Below are 23,091 nucleotides of genomic sequence, written 5' to 3'. Positions count from 1 at the left end.
ATGGTAAGAGGCAAGTGCAAGAACATAAGCAGCAGAAACCAATGCTACTTGGCAACATCAGAACCCAGTTCTCCAACCACAGCAAGCTTTGGATACCCTAACACACCTGAAAAGTAAGATTCTGCTCTAAAATTCCATCTTATGAAGACAATAGAGGACCTTAAGGAGGACATAAATAACTCCCTTAAAGAAATACAGAACACAGGTAAACGGGTAAAAGCTCTTAAAGAGAAAACACATAAATCCCTTAAAGAAATAAAAGAATACACAAACAGGTGAAGGAATTAAACAAAAATGGAAATAGAAACAATAAAGAAATCACAAAGGGAGACAATCCTGGAGATAGAAAACTCAGGAAAGTGATCAAGAGTCTCAGATGCAAGCATCACCAATAAAATACAAAAGATAGGAGAGAGAATCTCAGGCATAGAAGATATATCATAGAGGACTTTGACACAAAAGTCAAAGAAAATACCAAGTGCAAAAAACTCCTAACCCAAAACATCCAAGAACTTCAGGACACAATGAAAACACAAAACCTAAGAATAATAGATATAGAAGAAAGCAAAGGTTCCCAATTCAAAGGGCCAGTAAACACCGTCAACAAAATCATAGAAGAAAACTTCTCTAACCTAAAGAAAGAGAATGTACAAGAAGCCGACAGAATGTCAAAAAGATCAGCAAAGAAATTCCTCCTGTCACATAATAACCAAAACACCAAATCATGGAAAAATAAAGAATATTAAAGTGGTGAGGGAAAAGGTCAATTAACATATAAAGGCAGACATATCAGAATTACAGCAGACTTCTCAACAGAGACTCTAAAATTCAGAAGATCCTGGGCAAATGTCATACAGACCCTAAGAAAACACAAATGCCAGCTTAGGCTACTATACTCAGCAAAAATCCCAATTATTATAGATGGAGAAACCAAGATATTCCATGACAAAACCAACTTTAAACAATATTTTTCCACTAAACCAGCCCTACAGAGGATAATAGAAGGAAAACTCCAACAGAAGGAAAACTACACCCAAGAAAAAACAAGAAATTAATCTTCTAACATCAAACCCAAAAGAAGAGAAACACACAAACATAATTCTATCTCTAACAACAAAAATAATAGGAAGCAACAATCACTGGTCTTTAATATCTCTCAACATCAATGGAGTAAATTCCCCAATAAAAAGACATACTCTAACAGACTGGATATGTAAACAGGACCTAGCATTTTGCTGCATACAGGAAACATACCAAGGTGACAGAGACAGACACTACCTCAGAATAAAAGGCTGGAAAAAAATTTCCAAGCAAATGGTCCCAAGAAACAAGCTGGAGTAGCCATTCTAATATCCAGTAAAATAGACTTTGAACCAAAAGTTATCAAAAGAAATGGAGAAGGATACTTCATACTCATCAAAGGAAAAATCCTCTCTCAGTTCTGAACATCTATGCCCTAAATGCAAGGCCACCCACATTTGTAAAAAAAAAATGTTACTACAGCTTAAAGCATATATTGAACATCACACTATAATAGTGGGAGACTTCAACACCCCACTCTCACCAATGGACAGATCATGCTAACAGAGACTAAACAGAGACACAGTGAAATGAACAGAAGTTATGAACCAAATGAATTTAACAGGCAACTACAGAACATTTTACCCTAAAACAAATGAATATACCTTCTCAGCACCTTATGGTGCCTTCTCCAAAATTGACCATATAATTGTACACAAAACAAGCCTCAAAAGAAAGAAGAAGATTGAATTATTCATTTATTCATTCTCTCAGATCACCGTGGATGAAGAATGGTCATAACAACAAAAACAACAGAAAGTCCACATACTCATGGAAGATGAAAAACTCTCTACTCAATGATAACTTTGTCAGAGAAGAAATAAAGAAAAAAATGAAAGACTTTCTAGAGTTTAATGAAAATGAAGGCACAACATACCCAAACATATGGGAAACAAAGTAGCGCTAAGAGGAAAGCTCATAACTCTGAATGCCTTCATAAAGAAATGGGAGAGATCCTACACTAGCAGTTTAACAGCACATGTGAAAGCTCTAGAACAAAAGGAAGCAAATACACCAAGAGGAGGAGATAGCAGGAAATAAGCAACTCAGGGCTGAAATCAACCAAATAGAAACAAAGAGAACTATACAAAGAATCAACAAAATAAGGAGCTGATTCTTTGAGAAAAATCAACAAGATAGATAAACCCTTAGCCAGATTAACCAGAGGGCACAGAGATAGCATCCAAATTAACAAAAATCAGAAATGAAAAGGGAGATATAACAACAGAAACTGAGAAAATTTTAAAAATCATCAGATCCTACTATAAAGGTCTATATTCAACAAAACTGGAAAATCTAGATGGAATGGATGATTTTCTAGACAGATACTAAATACCAAAGATAATTCAGCTTCAGATAAACCATCTAAACAGTTTCATAAACCCTAAGGAAATAGAAACAAATATTCCAACCAACCAACCAACCAAAAAAAAAAAAAAAAAAAAAAAAAAAAAAAAGTAAAGGGACAGATGGTTTTAGTGCAGAATTCTATCAGACCTTCAAAGAAGATCTAATGCCAATACTTCTTAAACTATTCCACAAAATAGAAACAGAAGGAACACTACTTAATTCGTTCTATGAAGTAGAACTAACACTTCATTTGTTTTATGAAGCCACAGTTACGTGATACCCAAACTATACAAATACCCAACAAAAAAGAGAACTTCAGACTAATTTTCCTTGTGAATATTGATGCAAAAATACTCAATAAAATTTAAGTACTATGATCAAGTAGCATTCATCCCAGGGATTCAGGGATGGCTTGATATATGGAAATCCATCAATGTAATCCACTATATAAACAAACTCAAAGAAAAAAAACCACATGACCACTTCATTAGATGCTGAAAAATCCTTTGACAAAATAGAACACCTCTTCATGTTAAAGGTTTGGAAAGATCAGAAACTCAAGGCACATACCTAAACATAATAAAAGCAGTATATAGCAAACCAATAGCCAACTTTAAATTAAATGGAAAGAAACTTGAAGCAATTCCACTAAAATCAGGAACAAGACAAGGTTGCCCACTCTCTCCTTATTTATTCAATATAGTATTTGAAGTTCTAGCTAGAGCAATTAGACAACAAAAAGAGGTCTAAGGGATACAAATTGAAAAAGGAAAAAAGTCAAGATATCACTATTTGCAGATGATATGATAGTATATGTAAGCAACCCCCAAAATTCTACCAGAGAATTCCTACAGCTGATAAACAACTTCTGTAAAGTGGGTGGATATAAAATTAGCTCAAACAAATCAGTAGCTTTCCTTTACACAAAAGATAAATGGGCTGTGAAAGATATTAGGGAAACAACATCCTTCACAATAGTCACAAATAACAAAAAATATCTTGGTGTGTCTCTAACCAAGCAAGAGAAAGATCTGTATTACAAGAACTTCAAGTTTCTGGAGAAAGAAATCAAAGAAGACCTCAGAAGAGGAAAAAGATCTCCCATGCTCATGGATTGGCAGGATTAACATAGTAAAAATGGCCATTTAACCAAAAGCAATTTACAGATTCAGTGGAATCCCCATCAAAACTCCAACTCAATTCTTCATAGGGATAGAAAGAACAATTCTCAAATTCATCTAGAATAACCAAAACAAAAAACAAAAAAGCAAAAAAAACCAAAAGCCAAAAAAAAAAAAAAAAAAAAAAAAACAGGATAGCAAAAATAATTCTCACCAATAAAAGAATTTCTGGGAGAATCATCATCCCTAACCTCAAGCTCTACTACAGAGCAATAGTAATTAAAAACATGGTATTGGTACAGAGACAGCCAGGTAGATCAATAGAATAGGATTGAATACCCAGAAATTAATCCATATGCCTATGGTCACCTGATTTTTGACAAAGAAGCCAAAACCATCCAGTGGAAAAAAGACAGCATTTTCAACAATTGGTGTAGGTTCAACTGGTAGTCAGCAAGTAGAAGAATGTAAATTGATCCATTTTTTTTTAATTTTTTTTATTCGATATAATTTATTTACATTTCAAATGATTTCCCCTTTTCTAGCCCCCCCTCCCCGAAAGTCCCGTAAGCCCCTTCTCTTCCCCTGTCCTCCCTCCCACCCCTTCCCAGTTCCCCATTCTGGTTTTGCCGAATACTGTTTCACTGAGTCTTTCCAGAACCAGGGACCACTCCTTCTTTCTTCTTGTATCTCATTTGATGTGTGGATTATGTTTTGGGTATTCCAGTTTTCTAGGTTAATAACCACTTATTAGTGAGTGCATACCATGATTCACCTTTTGAGTCTGGGTTACCTCACTTAGTATGATGTTCTCTAGCTCCATCCATTTGCCTAAGAATTTCATGAATTCATTGTTTCTAATGGCTGAATAGTACTCCATTGTGTAGATATACCACTTTTTTTTGCAATTTGATCCATTTTTATGTCCTTGTAAAAAGCTCAAGTAGAAGTGGATCGAGGACCTCCATACAAAACCAGATACACTAAATCTAATAGAAGAGAAAGTGGGAAAGAGCCTTGAACACATTGGCACAGGAGAAAATTTCCTAAATAGAACACCAATGGCTCAGGCTCTGAGATCAAGAATTGACAAATGGGACCTCATAAAATTAAAAAGTAAGGAAAAGGATACTGTCAATAGGACAAAATGGCAACTTACAGATTGGGAAAAGATCTTTACCAACTCTATATCCAATTGAGGGCTAATATCCAAAATATACAAAGAACTCAATTAGTAAGACTCCAGAGAATCAAATAACCCTGTTAAACAATGGGGTACAGAGCTAATCAAAAAATTCTCAACTGTGGAATCTCAAATGGCCTAAAGTACTTAAAGAAATGTTCAGCAACCTTAGTCATCAGGGAAATGCAAATCAAAATGATCCTGAGATTCCACTTCACACCAATCAGAATGGCAAAGATCAAAAACTCAGGTGAGAGCAGATGCTAGTGAGAATATGGAAAAAGAAGAACAGTCCTCCATTGCTGGTGGGATTGTAAGTTGGTACAACCACTTTGGAAAACAATCTGGTGGTTCCTCAGAAAACTGGAAATAGTTCTACCTGAAGATCCAGCTATGCTACTATTAGGTATATACCCTAAAGATATTCCAACATATAATAAGGATCCTTACTCAGTTATGTTCATAGCAGCCTTATTTATAACAGCCAGATGCTGGAAACAACCCAAATGTCCCTCAATGGAGGAATGGATGCAGAAAATGTGGTACATTTACACAACGGAATACTACTTAACTATTAAAATTGATGACTTCAAGAATTTTACATGCAAATAGATGGATCTAGAAAATATTATCCTGAGTGAGGCAACCCATACCCAAATGATTACACGTGGTATGTACTCACACTGATAAGGGGATATTAGCCCAAAAAACTCAGAATACCCAAAATACAACTCACAGACCATATGAACCTTCACAAGAAGAAAGACCAAAGTGTGGATGCTTCAATCCTACTTAGAAGGGGGAATGAAATAATCATGGAAGGCAGAGGGAGTGAGGAACTTGGGAGGGAGAGAGGAAGGAGATGGAAAAAAAAGGCAGGGCAGGATCAGGCATGGGAAGAAACAGGAGAGAGATCTAGAGGGTCAGGAGAATAAAAAGAAATATGTAGCAGTGGGGGGTTGGGGAATTGGGGAACCATTAGAAAATCCCAGAATCCAGGAAAGTGAGAGGTTCCCATGATCCAATGGGGATGACATTAGCCAAAATACCCAGCAGAGGGGAAATAGAACTTGAAGAGACCATCTCCAGTAGATAAGCATGGCCCCTAGCTGAGGGATGGGGTCACCCATTCATCTCAAAATTTTAACCCAGAAGTGTTGTTGTCTAAGTGAAATGCAGGGACAAAAAAGGGAGCAGAGACTGAAGTAAAACCTATCCAAGACTGCCCCACTTTGGGATCTATCCCATCTGCAGAACCAAACCTATTGCTGATGCCAAGAAGTGCTCAAGAAGGTAGACTCCAGAGAGCCCTTAAAAATTGGGTACAGAGCTAAACAAAGAATTTTCACCTGAGGAATATCAATTTGTTTGAGGACAACATTTGAAGTGTAAATAAATAAAATAACCAATTAATAAAAAAAAGTCTAAAGTCAGGTGCTGAGAAGCACCTAAAGAAATATTCAACATCCTTAGTCATCAGGGAAATGCAAATCAAAACAATCCTGAGATTTCACCACACACCAGTCAGAATGGCTAAGATCAAAAAGTCAGAAGAAAACAAGTGCTGGTGAGGATGTGGAGAAAGAGGAACACTCCTCCACTGATGGTGGAGTTGCAAGCTGGTACTACCACTCTGGAAGTCAGTCTGGTGGTTCCTCAGAAAACTGGGAATGATACTTCCAGAGGACCCCGCTATACCACTCCTGGGCATATACCCAGAGGATTCTCCAGCACTTAATAAGAATACATGCTCCACTATATTCATAGCAGCCCTATTTATAATAGCTACAAGCTAGAAAGAACCAAGATGTCCCTCAACAGAGAAATGGATACAGAAAATGTGGTATATATACACAATGGAGTACTATTTAGCCATTAGAAACAATGAATTCATGAAATTCTTAGACAAATGGATGGAACTGGAGAACATCATCCTAAGTGAGGTAACCCAGTCAAAAGAACACTCATGGTATGCACTCACTGAGAAATGGATATTAGCCTAGAAGCTTGGAATACCCAAGACACAATGCACATATCAAATGGTGCCCAGAAAGAAGGAAGGAGTGGCAAAAAGTCCTGGAAAAGCTCAGTGCAGCAGTGTAGGGGAATACCAGGACAGGGAAGTGGGAAGGGTTGGATTGGAGAACAGGGGGAGGGAAGAGGGCTTATGGGACTTTCGGGGAGGGGAGGATCCAGGGAAGGGAAAATCACTTGAAATGTAAATAAAGAATATATCGAATAAAAAAATGAAAAAAAAAAAAGTACTTGCTGAGAAGAGCCTAGTATGGCTGTCTTCTGAGAGTCTTCTCCAGCATCTGACTAAGACAGATGTACATCCTCACAGCCAACCATTGGACTGAGCTGGGAGACTCCAATGGAAGAGTTAGGGGAAGGGCTGAAGGAGCTGAAGGGGATTGCAACCCCATAGGAAGAACAAGAATACCAACTATCCTGACCCCTCAGAACTCTCAGGGACTAAACCACTAACCAAAGATTATACATGGGCCAGCCCATGGCTCCTGATACATGTGTGGCAGACGATGGCCTATTCTGGCATCAATGGTAAGGAAGGCACTTGGTCCTGTGGAGGTTTGTTGTCCTAGAGACAGAGGATGCTAGAGGGGTGAGGCAGGAGTGGGTCAGTGGGTGGGTGGGAGAGCACCCTTTCAGAGGCAAGTGGGAGTGGGAGGGGATGGGGTGTTGTGGAGGGGAGACTGGGAAGGAGGACAACATTTGAAGTGTAAATAAATAAAATAACCAATTAATAATAATAAAAAAAGGTCTAAAGTCAGGTGCATGTAGGAGTTGCTTCCTTACCACTTTGAATGTTTTATTCGTAAAGCTCACTTCACATATGTTGTCTCATCAGGGGACATCACAGCTTTCTGGAAGCCCTGAAAATATTACTACACTAGAGGGCTGTTTGCAACTGTGGAACGACTTAGAAAGGCACAAAAGTGTGAAAAAAAACTAGTCCATAATATGAAAGATATTTGTTTACAGTGTGAAGCTAGAACAAGACAGCAAAACCCACCTCCAGTCCAATGGCGACTTGGGAGAGGCATGTGTGGGCAACCTTTATCCGTGCCTCTGTAGATATCTGTAAGTGCTACATTGATTATTAACTTTGGATTACATATAAGAGTTTGCAAGTAGGTGAATGTGTAAGCCCAGAACCTGTATGTGATTAGGAATGGTGGATCAGTTTCACTGTACAAATTCCTGCATTATAAAATGAATCCCTCAGGTCAAGAAACAGCCTCGAAGCTACCATTTTGTATAAAGTAGAGTAAGCAGCTTATAACTTGGCCGCCACAGACTAGAAGTTCATACAAGAGAATATGATGCTAAATGAACCTGATATAAAAAAGTATTCAGCCTCACTGGTAATCACTGGGGAGAAGTCAGCCTGGCCTCCATAAAAACAAAGCTAATCTCAGGGAGTCTTGGATAGAAAGACAGTGATCACATGATGATACACCCCATCAAGGCTTGCAGGGATACAGAACACTGTGGGGGACTCAGCCTGACCCAAGCTTCCCATTGTAGGCTAGCTCATGTCCAGGACTGACCATGAACAAGGCCAATACATTTCTTAGCCGATCTATGGCCCTTGGTACCCTTCTCAAGTGGGCCGTGAACCACTCCCTGCTCACTCCACTCTGTCCATGTTCATGTCTTCCCATTCAGATATCTGGCATGCTTTCTGTTTGTTTAGGTCTTGTTTTCCATACTTATTGACATAGCATAATTTTTATTTTATCCGTCTCATTTATTTTTTTTTTTTTTGGTTGAGCTTGCCCATAGTTTCTCTATAAAATAAGGAAGATTGTAAATGAGAATTTCATGAAATTTCTAGCTGGTTATTGCTAGGAGAGTGAAGAGCTGTCAATTTTATGCTAATTTCTTTCATGTTCCACCATCAATCAAAGCCTTAATTCTAGTGTTTTCTGCTAAGTTCCTCTGGTTTCCTAGGGGGTTATATCAGCTGCAGATGCAAGTGATTTCATCTTCTCTTCCTCGGCATTTTAATTTTGTTTTTTATTACATTTGCAAGAACTTCCTTCAAATATTTAATAAGGGTAATGTCTGACATCTCACTTTCAATTATGTTCTTATAAATAAAAGTTATTCTTGTTGATGTGCACAGTCATGTGTAAAGCAAATCTAGAGCAAGAGGAAGGAGGTATCTTCTCACGCAGATTGCTTGCTGAATTATTAAACCAATCGAGTGCTGTCACTTGGCAGTAACTATTACCTTAGAAGATGAGCCTCCCTGATTTGCAGCTTAATAGGGAGCAAGGGACACTCTGCCTACGATCACAATTGTGAAATTATACCATGCGCTTTCCTTTCCTTGACTGGTCACCGCCAGAGTTCCTGAGCTCGTGAATACCCAGACCAAGCTGAGAACTACATAATGCTATCTAGGGGGCTAACCATATTTATTATACCTGGAGTAGATCAGATATAATCCAAAGAATTTAAATGGACTGTAAGTGTTATATAGCCCTTGAAATTCCCTCTGTTTATCTGTCTCCACAAATATGTTGAGGGAATGAAAGCCAGGCTTTTTCTGCGATGAGGTGAAGAAAGCAAGTCACAGTAAAAAGGCCCCACATGCTGCTGGATGAGACCGAGGCTTCTCTGTCTGCTTCAGCTCCTCTCAAGCTCCAGCACTCGGTATTGTCTTTCACCCTGATTCTAAGCATGCATACACTTGCTAATAGGCAATGATGCCCCTGAGAAGATGAGAGCAGGCTATCAAAATGGTGAGTTGTGGGGTTGGAAAAAGTTCAGTAGGTAAAGGGCTCGCCCTGCCAACAGAGGATCTCAGACCAAATTTCAAACCCCTCATTTAAATAGCCCAGTGTGGGGAAAAGACAAAGTTGGGGCTGGGGGATAGCCAGCACTTCACTTGGCAAGTTTCAGGTCAGTTGAGAAAGAGCTATCTCTAACAAAGGGAGGAGGTTCTGGAGAAATGGCTAAATGGTTAAGAGCACTAGGTTCTTCCAGAGGGCCGGGGTTCCATTCTCAGCACCCTGGAAGCTCACAAACATTGCAACCCCAGTTCTACAGGATCCAATGTCCTCTTCTAGACTTCATGAGCACCAGGCATGAATGTGGCACATAGACATATGTGCAGACAAAACGCCCGTACACATACAAATAAATAAACACAACATTTTCTAGGAAAAAATTGGACAGTGTCTAGAGACTAACACTTTGAAGTTTTCCTCTGCCCCCCATATTGACTTGTGGTTATATCCCAAAACACATGGGCATATGCACACATATTATTTGAATATGTATATATATAAAATTACAGTTTACATCAGGAGTGGTGGCAATATACCTGTAATTTCAGCACTGGGTAGGAGAAAGAAAAAGGGGTCGGTAGTTAAGAAGCTAGCCTGGGCCACACATTGAATCCAAGGCCAGCTTGGGATACATACCTTGCAAGATAGAGTCTCAAAAAGCAAAGCAAGACAAAGAACAAAATGTAATGATTATTTGGAGGTTAATGACTGGGGACTCCTTTACCATTTGGTGCAGGTGAAAGAAATTTCATCTATAGCCTGTCTGGTTTTACCCATGCTGAAGTGCAAACAGCCCTCACAAGGCAGTTACTCAGAATCTTCTGAGCCCCTGATGCCTTTTACTTGCAAGAGCAATTACTTCAGTGGCCACTACGTGGCACTGTTGCCTCTTAGTTCTCTCTAAACCTAAAGGCTGTAAAAAGTAATTTAATCTTTACCCTCTTCCCTTCCTTGCCCTCCATAGGGGCTTTAGCATTATATCTGCTGCTAAGCCTCACGAATGATCCAAGCCCTGAGAATTGGTAGCTGTTGAGTTCGCAGCCGGAGTATCTCCTCCTCCAAGGCTCGGGGAATATTACAGAAGAAGAAGAAGAAAGAATCTAAAAGCAAGAGAAAGGGATGGAGGGCTGGACCACCACCTTCCAGTCTCGCCACCCATGACTACCTACACAGGAGACCTGCCCAGGATTGTCCCCACCAGCATTTCATCACCAGGGGAGGAGAGGTTCTTGAGACCCTATGCCTTCCGAAGATTTATATTCAGTTAAAGGTTGGTTGGGGGTGAGAAGGAAAGAAAAAGACATGAGACACAAGAGGAGGAAGATGTGAAAGTAGAAAGAGGGCTCTGGAGAAGGCAAGGGGCAGCAGGAACAAAAGGGGACAAGAGAAGGTGGTACAGTGAATAATGACAAAATATGCAAATGTAGGAAATATTACAATAAACCCATTATGTATAATTAATATACGGAAATGAAAATAAACTTAAAAGAGAGAAGACCTGTGGCTATAATCTATGCTGCCTGTGCCACTAGCACCCGCACCACGCACCTGGCCTGCCCGTGGCTGGCTGGGTCCCTTGAAGCCAGCTGGTCCAGCAACCACTGTCTCCCCAAACCTCCTGCCCTCAGGCGTCTCTGGGGCAGGTTGTTTCTGAGACTTCTGAAGAGGAGTTTTGTATTCTCTGTTGCTGACATCTGTGGAAATGAACAATATTGAGAGGGGCCCTGAGGGGTAGACAAGATGGCTCAGTGGGTAAAACCTGACCACCCAAATTTGACCCTCTATCCATTTGGTGGAAAGAGAAAACGGTGCCCACAAATTGGCCTCTGACTTACATGTGTTGGCTGTTGGCACACATGCGCACCTGCACACAAATGAATAAAAGTCATAAAATCAAAGCAGTAAAAAATTTAAGGGTATCAGATCAGTTTAAGCCTGACCTTTGGTCATTACCTTATCCATTGGTAATGACATGGTGCATGATCAAAGCATTGGTAATTATTTCTTCTGTTGTTGATGATTGGGAAAAAGAATCTTCTTGCTCTTAGAATTTCTTCATACCCTTCATATATAAATCTGCATGTAGCACAAGTCTCTAGGCTGAATTTCCTAACTGATTCAATAAATAACTGCCTCTTAAAGAGAATGGGGATTCTAAAAGCAGTATGAAGGGACCACATCGAACTGAGTTTATGGTTGCTAACATTTGGAGAAGTGGGTTCCTTTAAGAATAAGGTGATGACTTGTGGATTCATCTCTAGGAACACCCTTCCAGGTTTGCTACTGTATACAATTTCAGCAGGTAGTGGACAATTCTAAATCCACCCATCCCGCCCACCTAAGCAACTTCAGAGAAAAGAAACAACCACATTCAATTTAAGGTCTCCAGCTCTTGAATTAAAGTCTATTAACAGGATGACCACATGGTGTCACTATAACACCATTAAGTCGAAGGCTTCCAGGGCCAGAAAGGTATTCAGAGGCAATGAGGTAGAACTGAGCCGGAGTAGTTTAGCAAGGCTATGCTCCAGAGGAAAGTATTTGGAACAATTCAGGCGCTTGCACTTCCTGAATGGACCTTGATCTTGAATAGAGAGTTGGAAAGAACCAGAAAATGCCTTTGGTGAAGGCAAGCCAACTGCAGCCTTCACTACAATGATGCCCAGAGGAACTTCGTTGTACAGATTCCCCCGAAATTAGTGGTTAAAAAATACAATGTTTTCTCACTCCTCAGGCACCCCAACTGCCATCCACCCCCCTAAGAATATCAAAATGCTTTTGCATTATATTTTTCTTTCTTCTTAGAATTAAATGCACTTGCTGGTTAATAATGATTTTCTTTAAAAGAATCGAGAGTTATAAAGTTTTACTTTTTCAGCAAAAGCCTAGATAAGTTTTTTTTTCTTTTTATCCCAACTGGAAAGGAAAAAGGTTCTTGAAATTTAGGACTCAGGAAAAGTCATATTAATGCCTTTCCAAAGGAGGACCATAACCAGAAGGTCTGTTGTGTCATTCCCACAAAATCAACACCCTTATTCTTCATCCATTCCAGTTGCTAATGACCGTCCCTTGTAATTTTGACAGATGTTTCCTAACAGCATGAGATCAGCGGTCAGACTACAGCCCATTAAACATTTTCTTGGCCCCAGAAGCATTTATGAAAACTGGGATGTAAACAAGGCACATTTATGTTTAAGCTCATGGCATGTGACAATCATAAAAAACAATAAAAGCCATTATGACTTTTTCCCACAGTGCATACTACTCTTCAGTTACACTAGAGCCCTGTTACACTGAGAAAGGCTGTTGAGCTGGCTCTTTCCAGTGTCTGAAGAGTTAACTGACAGAAGGAAAGTTTTCTTTTTTAAAAAAAAATAGTTATTTTATTTATTCACATTTCAAATGTTGTCAGCCCCCCTTCCCGTTTTCCCCTTTGCAAACCCCCATCCCATCCCCCTCCCCTTTGCTTCTAAGAGGGTACTCACCCACCCACCCACCCACTCCCACCTCACCCCTCTAGCATCCCCCTACACTGGGGCATCAAGCCTCCACAGGATCAAAGGCCTCCACTGATGTCAGATAAGGCCATCCTCTGCTACTTGTGTAGCTGAAGCCATGGATCCATCCATGTATACTCTGGTTGGTGGTTTAGTCCCTGGGAGCTCTGAGGGGTTCGGTTAGTTGATATTCTTGTTCTTCCCTTGGCATTGCAATCCCCTTCAGCTCAGAAGGAAAGACTTTTAAAGGAAAATTCTTGTAAGACCAGGGGCAGTGAATTTTTTTTTCCACACTGCCTGAGATGTTACCTGGACACAGCCCTCCATCACAGTGTGTGACTTCTGGTGGGATTTTTTGTGGAGACCAGATAAGAAACACAGCTCGCAGATGTCGAAGTCCAGGCACTTTAGACAGCGGTATCTGCCAATTGAAACAGAAGTACAGCTTATGTCACTACTGGTAGGAGAGCAAACAGGCGATATTCAAGTAGAGAATGAGCACCCCCCCCAAACATATGGGGGTGCCTTCTTGGCCTTGAAAATTTTTTTACATCGCTTAGAAAATTAGCCAGTCCCACTTTAAGTGGGAAGGGCATTTCTCTTTCCAACACAATGTACAAAAATGGAAAAGACAAGGGTATTTAATAAGGATTATTGGGTAAACCATACAGCATTGTAGACAGCTCCAGTGAACTGTCCGGACAGTATGCTAATTACCCTTAATGTGTTCCTTCATGTTCTGAAATCATCTTCAGAGTCACAAGAAAGACAGCTGAGTGGATAATACAATTGTTTTGTTGATAATTTTAGCAAAGCTCTTCCCACCATCTCATCTCAGTCTCATATGACCTATTTTTTTATAGACCATAAATGATAACTCATCTATCTAGAACTTAATTCTTGTAATAGGGACAACCTTTGATCTTTAGGCCTTGTCTTCCATCTCCCTCCCTCCCTCCCTCCCTCCCTCTCTCCCTCTCTCCTTCCCTCTCTCCTTCCACACCACAGAGGCTACAGGCTGATATCGGATGTTTTCTCCGATAACTCTTGCATGCTATTTTCTGAGCTGAGGCCTCTCACTGAGTCTGGAGCTGACCCATTTGTCTAGACTGGCCACCAATCCTCAGGGTCCTCCTGACTCTGTTTCTAGTCATTTATTCCCATAGTTTCTGAGGAATAGGACTCAGTCCCCACACTTGTAGTGCAAATGCTTTTTCCACTGAGCCATGTCCCAGCCCCCTCTTCTTCCCATAGAGCAGTGAGCCTTTTATTCCTCTTGAGCCTTCTGAGCACCATGGTGACTTCTGCTCTGTGGTTGCTTCTTCATCAATCTCCTTGGAACTAAAGCAGTTGCTTGAGCTTTGAGAACCAAAGCCACAAGTTTAAGGCTAATATAATAATATATCTAAATGAGTATTAAGTGACTTCTCTAAAAGAAGCTGCGGGCACTCCTAGAGTCAGCTCTCCTCAGCTCACTGACAATCTTTCTAAGGTTTTTTTTTTTTTTTTTTTTTTTTAAACAAAGATATGTTATACAGAACTCTGACACATTTAATGATATGCATTGCTATTTTTTGGTGGCCTGAGCAAGTCACTTAAAAGTCACATAAAAAGCATGATATTCAATGTTATAAAATAACAATTTTGAGGAGAAAAACTTATCTCGATGTAAAAAAGTTGTACTTTCTATAATTTTAAATTAATTCTCTATCTGGCTTAGACATACAATGGTTATATAATGAACACCTTTCTGTGGTTTAATGGTTAAATTATTATAATACATGCATTGTGGTAAGTTATATTCATATTTCTACACTATCCATGATAAGAAAAGATTATTTTTCAATATAAAGATTTACTTGGTCATGAATGCTAGTTTTCCCATCGATTTGGTTCACTGTTTCAAGTTATTATATGCAGAGAGGTTTTTATGAGTCAAATTTTGCTACCTTCTCCAAGTTCCTTGTAAATGAAATCTAGCTTCTCAGAGAAATTCAAACTCAATTTGCAGATTTCCAGTGGGACCGGAAGGCCTGCTTTAGCCCCTGAGAAACATGTATCACCTATAAACTAATGAGGATCAGGAAACACAAGAAGAGAATAGGACCAAATGGGCCAATGAGAAGCCCTGGGGTTCTGACCTCCTCCCCTTCCAGGTGACTTGTGACTTGTCAGCTGTTGAAGTCTGGGAGTTTCACCCCGTGCGTAGCTGCATGCCAGTGTCCATGAGTCATAACTCATGGCTTGCTCATGTTTGGCCTCGGACTTTCATTTCCTTCTTCCCTTCTCTTCAAAACCTTCCTCCCCCTCTCTCTCTTCCTCTCCTTTTTTCTCCTTTTTTCTGTTTTACCAGACACGGTTTTTCTGTGTAGCTCTGGTTAGCTTAGGACTCATTCTGTAGACCAGGCTGGGCTGCCCCTGTCTCCCCAGTGCTTAGATTAAAGGCACGAGCCACCACTGCCCAGCCATGACATCTCATTTACTTACTTGGTTTTTTGTTTAAGACAGAGTCTCTCTGTGTAACCCTGTTTTTCTTGAAACTTACTCTGTGCACCAGGCTGGCATCCAGAGTTTCCCTCTGCCTCCCATGTGTTGGGATTGAAAGTGTCCCTTCAATCACACCCCAAGGAAGGGGTTTTAACTGTGACTGTTAAAGTCATGGAGGGGTGGGAGGTTCTCACCTAGAAACCTAGCTTTCACATGTGCCCATGTCTCAGCAGATCTGTTCTAAATTGATGGTTGCTTCGAATCCCACACCTTATTCTCATGGTGGCAAGGCAGGGAATCTGGATTTAGACCACCCATCTCTACTACCTGCTAACCTTGTAATTTAATGTTTCTGGAAGTTGGAGATAATAGTCTGGCCTTTTGTAAAGCTTGGACCACATTTTAAGTGACATGATCCCTGTGAACTACTTAGCCTAACATTTCTTTCACACTTAACAAACCATTCTTATGGGTAGTTCCAAAGTGTTTAAAAGGTTTATTTGGAACAAAAGACACCTGTCTTATGCCTTGGTTCTCAACCTTCCTAATTCTGCAACCCTTTAATATAGCTCCTCATGTTGTTGAGATCCCCAAATGTAAATTAATTTTTGTTGCTGCTTTATAACTATAATTTTGCTGTTATGAATCATAATGCAAATATCTTATATGCAGGATATCTGATATTTGACCTCTGTGAAAGGGTTGTTCAACCCCAAAGGGATCTCAACCCAAAGGTGAAGAACCACTGCTTTAGAAGAAAAAGCAGAGTGCGAACCAGAAGAAAAACTCAATATTTCACCAATTATAGGAAATATATTTATTTTCAACCATGCTGCCTCAGACAAGGAATTAATGAGTTAAAGGCAAGAAAACTCCAGATGTGTAGAAAAGATGCCAGAAAGTCTGGGGCTCTGCAGCTCCACCATTGGGCCATTTTCCAAGTTTACCATTTGGGAAACATGATATTAACAGTACCTCAGTCCTATGATCGGGAAGGTTCTGCAGACACTGCACCGCACAGGGTGAGTGACCGTCTCTGAGGCTGACAGTCGGTAGCAGGTTGGGAGCCACAAGAGGACAAGAGGCTCAGACTGTGCCCAAGACAGGAACTTCTCCTCCTTGATTCCAGAGCTCAACACCTGGGAAGCAAGAGCAGGTTGAAACGTGTTCAGGAGAATCTGCTCTCTTTCTTCCCTTTGTTTCCATGTCTATTTTCTAAAGACATCTGAAAGTTAGAGGCAAGGCTGCCTCTAAACTCAGGTCATCCTGGTATCCACATGAGGTCTAATTTAAGCAAAGCCTTCAAACATCTACACCAGCTCCCAAGGATGTCCATGCTACTCACCCCTCGGAAGCAGCTGTGGATAGCTCTTTCCACGGGACACAAAGTGCAGCTCTCTCCCACGACAGTTGGGATCTGCAAAGGCAACCTCGTGCTAGCTCCTGAAAAATGAACTTAGTGTGCCCTGAATAATGATGCCCACAGAAACGGAGGTCAGGCAAGCAACAATTATTGGACATCTAAGAACAGAAGAACCATCTCAATCAAAAGAAAAAAAGTAAGTTTAAGTTTTGTGTACCGTAATGTTTGAGTTGGACTGATGAAAAAGGAAAGGTGGGGGTGGGAGTGACGGTGGGGGTGGGAGGAGATCACAGGAGGAAGGTGTCCAGGTAGCAAAGGGGAGAGGTCTATTGTCTGACTTCTTAGAACCTCAAGCAGAAAGAGTTTAATCTTTCTTTCCCACCCCACCCCCACCCCATGGAGGTCACAGTGATACTGCATTCAAGTTTACAGTGGCTTTAAGAAAAACTGAGTCAAATGGTTTCGTATCATCTCATTTGAATACATATCAATTCCATGACTCGTTTTGCTCCTATGTCAAAATATCTGACATAAAGAACTTCGCAAGAAGAGAGTTTGAGGTTTGTGGTTTCAGTCTGTGGATTCTGGGCTGTGGCAAGAATGAGTGAAAGGGTTAACTCGGAACTTTGGAAAGGCCATGGAACACTTGCCCCTTCCAGAAGGGAGAGGCTAAATTGTATTCCTCAGACCACAGGGAAGTCCCTGCAGCTAGGGAAGGCCCAAAGTTCACTGGCTACCTACCCCCTAACAACCAATTAGTTTAAAGGTAACACTGTTCTGCCAATCACATTGTGTCTAATGTCAGCTGCCTGGAGAACTGTATAAAAGGCCCACTGTGCAGGCTGTGGGATCATTCTCTCCCCATGTGCAGGGCGACCCCAGCATGCTGAATTGAATAAAAATCCTCTTGCTTTTTGCATCGATTCCCACCCTCAAGTGGTCCACTGAGGGTGTCTCTCCAGTAAGTTAAGACTCAGGGGAGTCTTACAAGAGCATCTAGACAGAAGACTGTGGCAAGAACAATCACCAAGACAGAACCCCATAGTCACAAAGGGGCATAGGGATGAGACACCTAGGGAAATATATCACTGTTGACCTAATTCCTTAACTAGGCCCCCAAAATAGTTTCTACCAATAGTCTTATCGAAGTCTGACTCTTTTGATGGATTAAGACATTGGATAGATCAGAGTCTTTATGATCTAGTTACTTCTCAATGATAGGATCTACTGGTTGGGAGGTCTTGGTTTAGGAGTCTCTTGGGATACACTGCATATACAAACTATAACCCCAGTCTTTGAAGTGGGGTGGTAATCATCGTTGTTGAAAGGAAGGACAGATAGGAAATGAGCTCACTATGTCAAAGAGAGATATCTTCATGTTCACTGAATTATTTGTGGCAGCCAAGATATAAGGACAACCCAGGTGTTTGTTGACATTAATGAATGCTATTCGGCCTTTAAAAAATAGGAAATCCTGTCATTTGCTATAGCATGGATTAACCTGGAAAATGCTAAGTAAAATTAAAATTAGCCATACACAGAAAGACTGCATAATCTCTCTTACATAGAGAAATCTAAAAAGGCTGAATTTATAGGAACAGAGTAGAATGTGGCTTCTTTGAGGTGGGGCTGGAGTCGGAAAATTTAGGGAGATGTTGCCCAAATAGTATAAACTTAAAATTTAGTTCTGTGGAGCTAACCCACAGTAATATGTTAATGATGTCATCCTGCTTGCTTGATATTTCACATGAGATCAGGCTTTGGGGATCCTCATCTTTCAATCATGCACTCTGAGAGGTGCCTTAAAAAATAAGATACCTGAGAATGGAGAACTTTTGGTTTCCCAGGGAAGCAGATTGGGCTCCTCAGTGGGAGCAACTGAAGAGGGCTGTTAATCATTGATGGCAGTCAGCTAGGAGCTGAGTTGGATCTTGGAATTTCCTCACCAAATTCCTCACCAAAGGCCTCACCAAATATAGTGAAACTAACATAGCAGCCAATCAGAAATAGACCTATGTAACTTCCCCAGGACCTACCAATGAAAGTTTAGATTACCTAATCCTAGCTAATATTCCCCTACTTTTCTATAAAAGGCTTGTACACCTTTGTCTGGGGTCACCATTTTGATAAATGGTTGACTCCTGCATGCTGGTAATTTCTGCAGAACAAATGTTCTTTGCCTTTGCATGTTATTTGAGTTTGGGGTCTTCCTTCAGTGATTCTTAGACCCTAACAACAAACACATAGTAACTGTGGGTACGATGGGTATGCAAGTGACTGGATGGGGGTGACCATTACACAATGTGTGCCTGTGCTGCTGTGGTACACAGTGCTTTAACAGACCTCCTTCCCTCCCTTCCTCATTCGCTCTCTTCCTCCCTTGCTCCTTCCCACCTTTCCTTTCCTTTGTTTTTCTTTCCTTTCTGTATTTCTTCTTTTGAAATAAGATCTTGCAGTTTGGCCTCAAATTCCTGAGCTCAAGTAATCATCCTACCACCCCATCTCCAGAGACCCTAGAACCATAGGCATGAGGACTCCACACTGCACTTAACAGCTTTCATACATATAATTTTTAATTAAATGTTTTTAAAAACTAAATAGGTCAAGGGATCACTGAAAGAAATAATTTTGCTCCAAGATTTTAAAAAAAGCAAGTTTATTGTGAGATTGGGGTATCTTGCTAGAAGTTCTCTGTCTTTGTTAAGGGGACAAAATTTGTTAGATTCTATTTATTTGTTTTTCATGATTTTGTAGATAATCCAGTGGCTTGACTGTACATGCTTTCTTCCTGTCAGCCCCTGTCACCACAGGGGTATTAACTATGGGACTAAGAACCTCTTGTGATTTCCAAGATGGCGATGCGTTTGGCTCTGGTTTCTGTGCACACAGATGCGTGCACCCGTCACCTTCATTTATTCCCATTTGGACAGGAGTCCCAGTTTCACATCTGATGTCTTGCCCAGCACAGGCTGTCAGCCACACTGCCTGCAATCTCAGAAGTAATTGCAAAGACCCCCTGCGGAGTCCATCAACTCAGATAAACATCCTCCTAATCAGGAAAATGGCACTTAGAACCACTTTGCTGACAATTAGCCAGACAAAAGTCAACAAACATTTGCCTACTAGTAACAAGATGGCTTGTATTTTAAATTGTTAATAACCCTGTCACCAGTAGAGCATAAGCAACTACTCCTTATGTTATTTAGTCAAAAACCACAACAGCAGCAGCAGTAGCCACCCCCACCGAATGTCTCATTTCCCATCTTTTGCCCTCTGAGTACTGATGAGCTAACTGGGCCACTCATTAAGAGCATTGCTGGCTGGGCAGTGGTGGCACACGCCTTTAATCCCAGCACTTGGGAGGGTAGGTGGATTTCTGAGTTCGAGGCCAGCCTGGTCTACAGAGTGAATTCCAGGACAGACAGGGCTACACAGAGAAACCCTGTCCTAAAAAAAAAAAACAAAAAAACAAAAAAACAAAAAAACAAAAACAAAAAAAAACTGATCCAATATTTTTCTTACTCTGGCGTCCTTATTCTTAATGAACCTAATGAAAAAGAGGGTCTCATTTCATATGTAAACCATGAGTGCTGGAAGACTGAGATTACCAGCTCTGTGATTCTGTCTGACACTGTAGTTGGGATTCCTACTGTAGTAGAATTTAACCTGATGTTTCCCCTTTAAGTATCTACATAAAGATTGTGTGTGTGTGTGTGTGTGTGTGTGTGTGTGTGTGTGTGTGTACAAATTGCCTGTTTGGCTAATTTCTTGCAGGTGTTCTATGGAAAAGAATTAAATGTGGTGGCACACTGGCACGGGCAGGATGGCACTCTGACCGATAATTAGCATTCCTAAGGGATGATTTGAATCACATTGTGAGGACTGGAATTTTCTATCAGACTCTGTCTTGGATCCCTTAATGGAAGCCAATGGGATGATAATTTGCTATGCAAATCGCAAAGCTCCTTCCCACTGGCCTTCTCAGAAGCCTGGCACTGCATGGTCAGAGGAAGGAGAGGCGGTGGGGGCCCGCTGCTCAGAGGCTCAGCAGCTCATTGACCTTGATTGAATTTGAAAACGGTGGATTTTAAAGTCTTTTGAGACTAGAGCTAACTTGAAGCCATGAGTAGTAGTCAGGAAGTCACAAAGACTTTTAGAGGAGAGAGAAAATGCCCCTCGGCCCAGTTCCTTTTATCAAGTCCACTTTGAAACGAGCTACTGTTACCAGTCTGGTGGAAGAAGTGGATGAGCAGATTAAGCTTCCCCTGGCTTTCTACCTGCTTGAGTTCTGAGCCATGAAGTTGTATAGAATGAACACTGCAATGGTCATTGCCTGAGACATGCCTCAGACAGCAGAAAATCTGCAGGAGGATCTATGTGCTGTTGCAACCTCTGGAAGAGCATTAAAGTATTAATACCTTCGGCTGCCATAGTTTGAGTCTTGTCGAATAGCATAGAGTAAGGCAAACTGCAGAGCAGCTAGAAGCTAATGACGAGGCAGAACTGCATTAAACCAGGACATCATGAAAACCGCCCCTCCCTCTGTATTAGTTTGCGTTTTTTCTGCTGTGATAAGCACCATATTCAAAGGCATCTTGTGAAGGACAGGTTTATTTGGTTGACAGGTCCCTCCCTGTTCACAGTCTTTTGTTGAGGGAAGTCAAGGCAGGAACTCAAACAGAAACAGAGGAGGGAACCCTAAAGGACCGCTGCTTACTGGATTGTTTCCCATGGCTTGATCAGCCTGCTTCCTTATACAACCCAGGACCACCTGCCCATGTGTGGTAGTGTCTACAGTGGGCAGGGCCCTTTCATATTAATCATTAATTAAGAAGACACCCTACACATGTACCACAAGATGGAGACATTTCCTCAATTAATGTTCTCTCCAATGAATCCAGTTGTGTCATGTTGATAAAGAGCTAGCCAGCACACTCTTCCTTCCTAAAATTTTTTGGGGGAGTGGGGCTGAAAAGAAGACTTTAGAGGTTCTCATTCACTAGCTGCAAGATAACCAAGTCCACTGTGTGGTTCCCAGCAGAGATGAGGGAAGCAGGCATATATCTGGATGATGAAGACCCTGCCCAGAGCATGGATCCCACCCATTGCTTCTCTGGAAATTTCCTCTTTCCTTCCATAAAACCACACTAAACCCCTGAGGCAGACTTGATTAAGAGAATCTTCTCAGCTTTCCTCAAAGCTGGCTTTGAATTTGTTTCTTTCTAAAAATCTGACTCTCCTTGTCTCTCTTCCTCTATCTCTGTCTCTCTCTTTTAAAAATAGTAAGTGGTGTGAACTTTAGATTCCAGTAACAAAAGAAAAAAAAAGAAAGCAAACAAAAGCCAGGACATTTGTGAAACCAGTTGGGACCAATGTCAAGATGTATGGTAAGTGTGCTTTGCTTGTTTTAGCATTTCCATATCATTAGGTTTTTCATAATTGACATTTCCCACTATGTATCTGATGTTATGGAATATTTGAACGTTCCACACAGGAACAGAAAAGGAGTAGACTCTGTGCTGGGAAAACACTAATCCTGGAAATTCTTCCCTTTATCCACCTTAGTTTATGAATTCATTTCTGTTTTATTGAGCTTTTCCAAAAGACCTAACTCTATCCACATCTTGCCCCAGGAGTCTGTGCTGTTGTTTTCCAATTAAAACTCTTTTCTAGTTTCTTTGTCTCAGAGCTGAATCCTGTCTCTGGGGGTGAGGACATTTATGCCTCTCTATCGCTCCTGAGATCCCTGCCCCCAACACTCACTGCCAGCAACATTTTAACCTTACTAAAAAATTTAAAACCTACTGTCAGCTCTGGGCAGACAAGCTTCTGTTTGCAATGGTTGGCAGTCACTGCAGAAACCCATAGCTGGTCAAAGTGCAGAAAATAAACGGCTGTTGAGTGCCTGGCCATAAATGGGACATCTTTATTACCTCCTCCTCCAGGTTCAGGGAGCATCAGCAAGAATGTAAGAGCAGGGAGGTGTGGGGAGAGGGATGTGGAATACTGACTTCTAGACATTGCATGGATGTCGTCTTTAAACTCAGAGAAGCTATGGTCTTCTGCACAAAACCTATACAAGATAGAGTCTGTCAGTACCCTGTCATGGGGCTCTGCTCCTCTTGGAGGGTGTAAATGCAGTTAATGATTGATGAAAGAGAAATGATTTTTTTTTATTTTATTTTTTTGT

The 23,091-nt window shown here is 40.9% G+C and overlaps 1 protein-coding gene across 1 annotated transcript in view; it reads right to left on the bottom strand.

Annotated features, from left to right (window-relative positions):
• The window catches only part of Dytn (dystrotelin), a 79,713-nt gene that overhangs the window by 39,860 nt on the left and 16,762 nt on the right, over nucleotides 1-23,091 (bottom strand). Inside the window, exons 6-9 of the mRNA XM_052193510.1 lie at nucleotides 16,884-16,955; nucleotides 16,514-16,677; nucleotides 13,361-13,472; nucleotides 11,103-11,248 (exon numbers count right to left, since the gene is read on the bottom strand). Coding sequence (XP_052049470.1) covers nucleotides 11,103-11,248; nucleotides 13,361-13,472; nucleotides 16,514-16,677; nucleotides 16,884-16,955 — 494 coding nt within the window. The remainder of the gene's footprint in view (nucleotides 1-11,102; nucleotides 11,249-13,360; nucleotides 13,473-16,513; nucleotides 16,678-16,883; nucleotides 16,956-23,091) is intronic.

The sequence above is a fragment of the Apodemus sylvaticus genome, chromosome 9 (assembly GCF_947179515.1).
Source record: "Apodemus sylvaticus chromosome 9, mApoSyl1.1, whole genome shotgun sequence".
In the NCBI taxonomy this organism is placed as follows: domain Eukaryota; kingdom Metazoa; phylum Chordata; class Mammalia; order Rodentia; family Muridae; genus Apodemus; species Apodemus sylvaticus.
The sequence above is the reverse complement of the archived record's forward strand: the minus strand, read 5'-3'. Positions and strand labels throughout refer to the sequence as shown.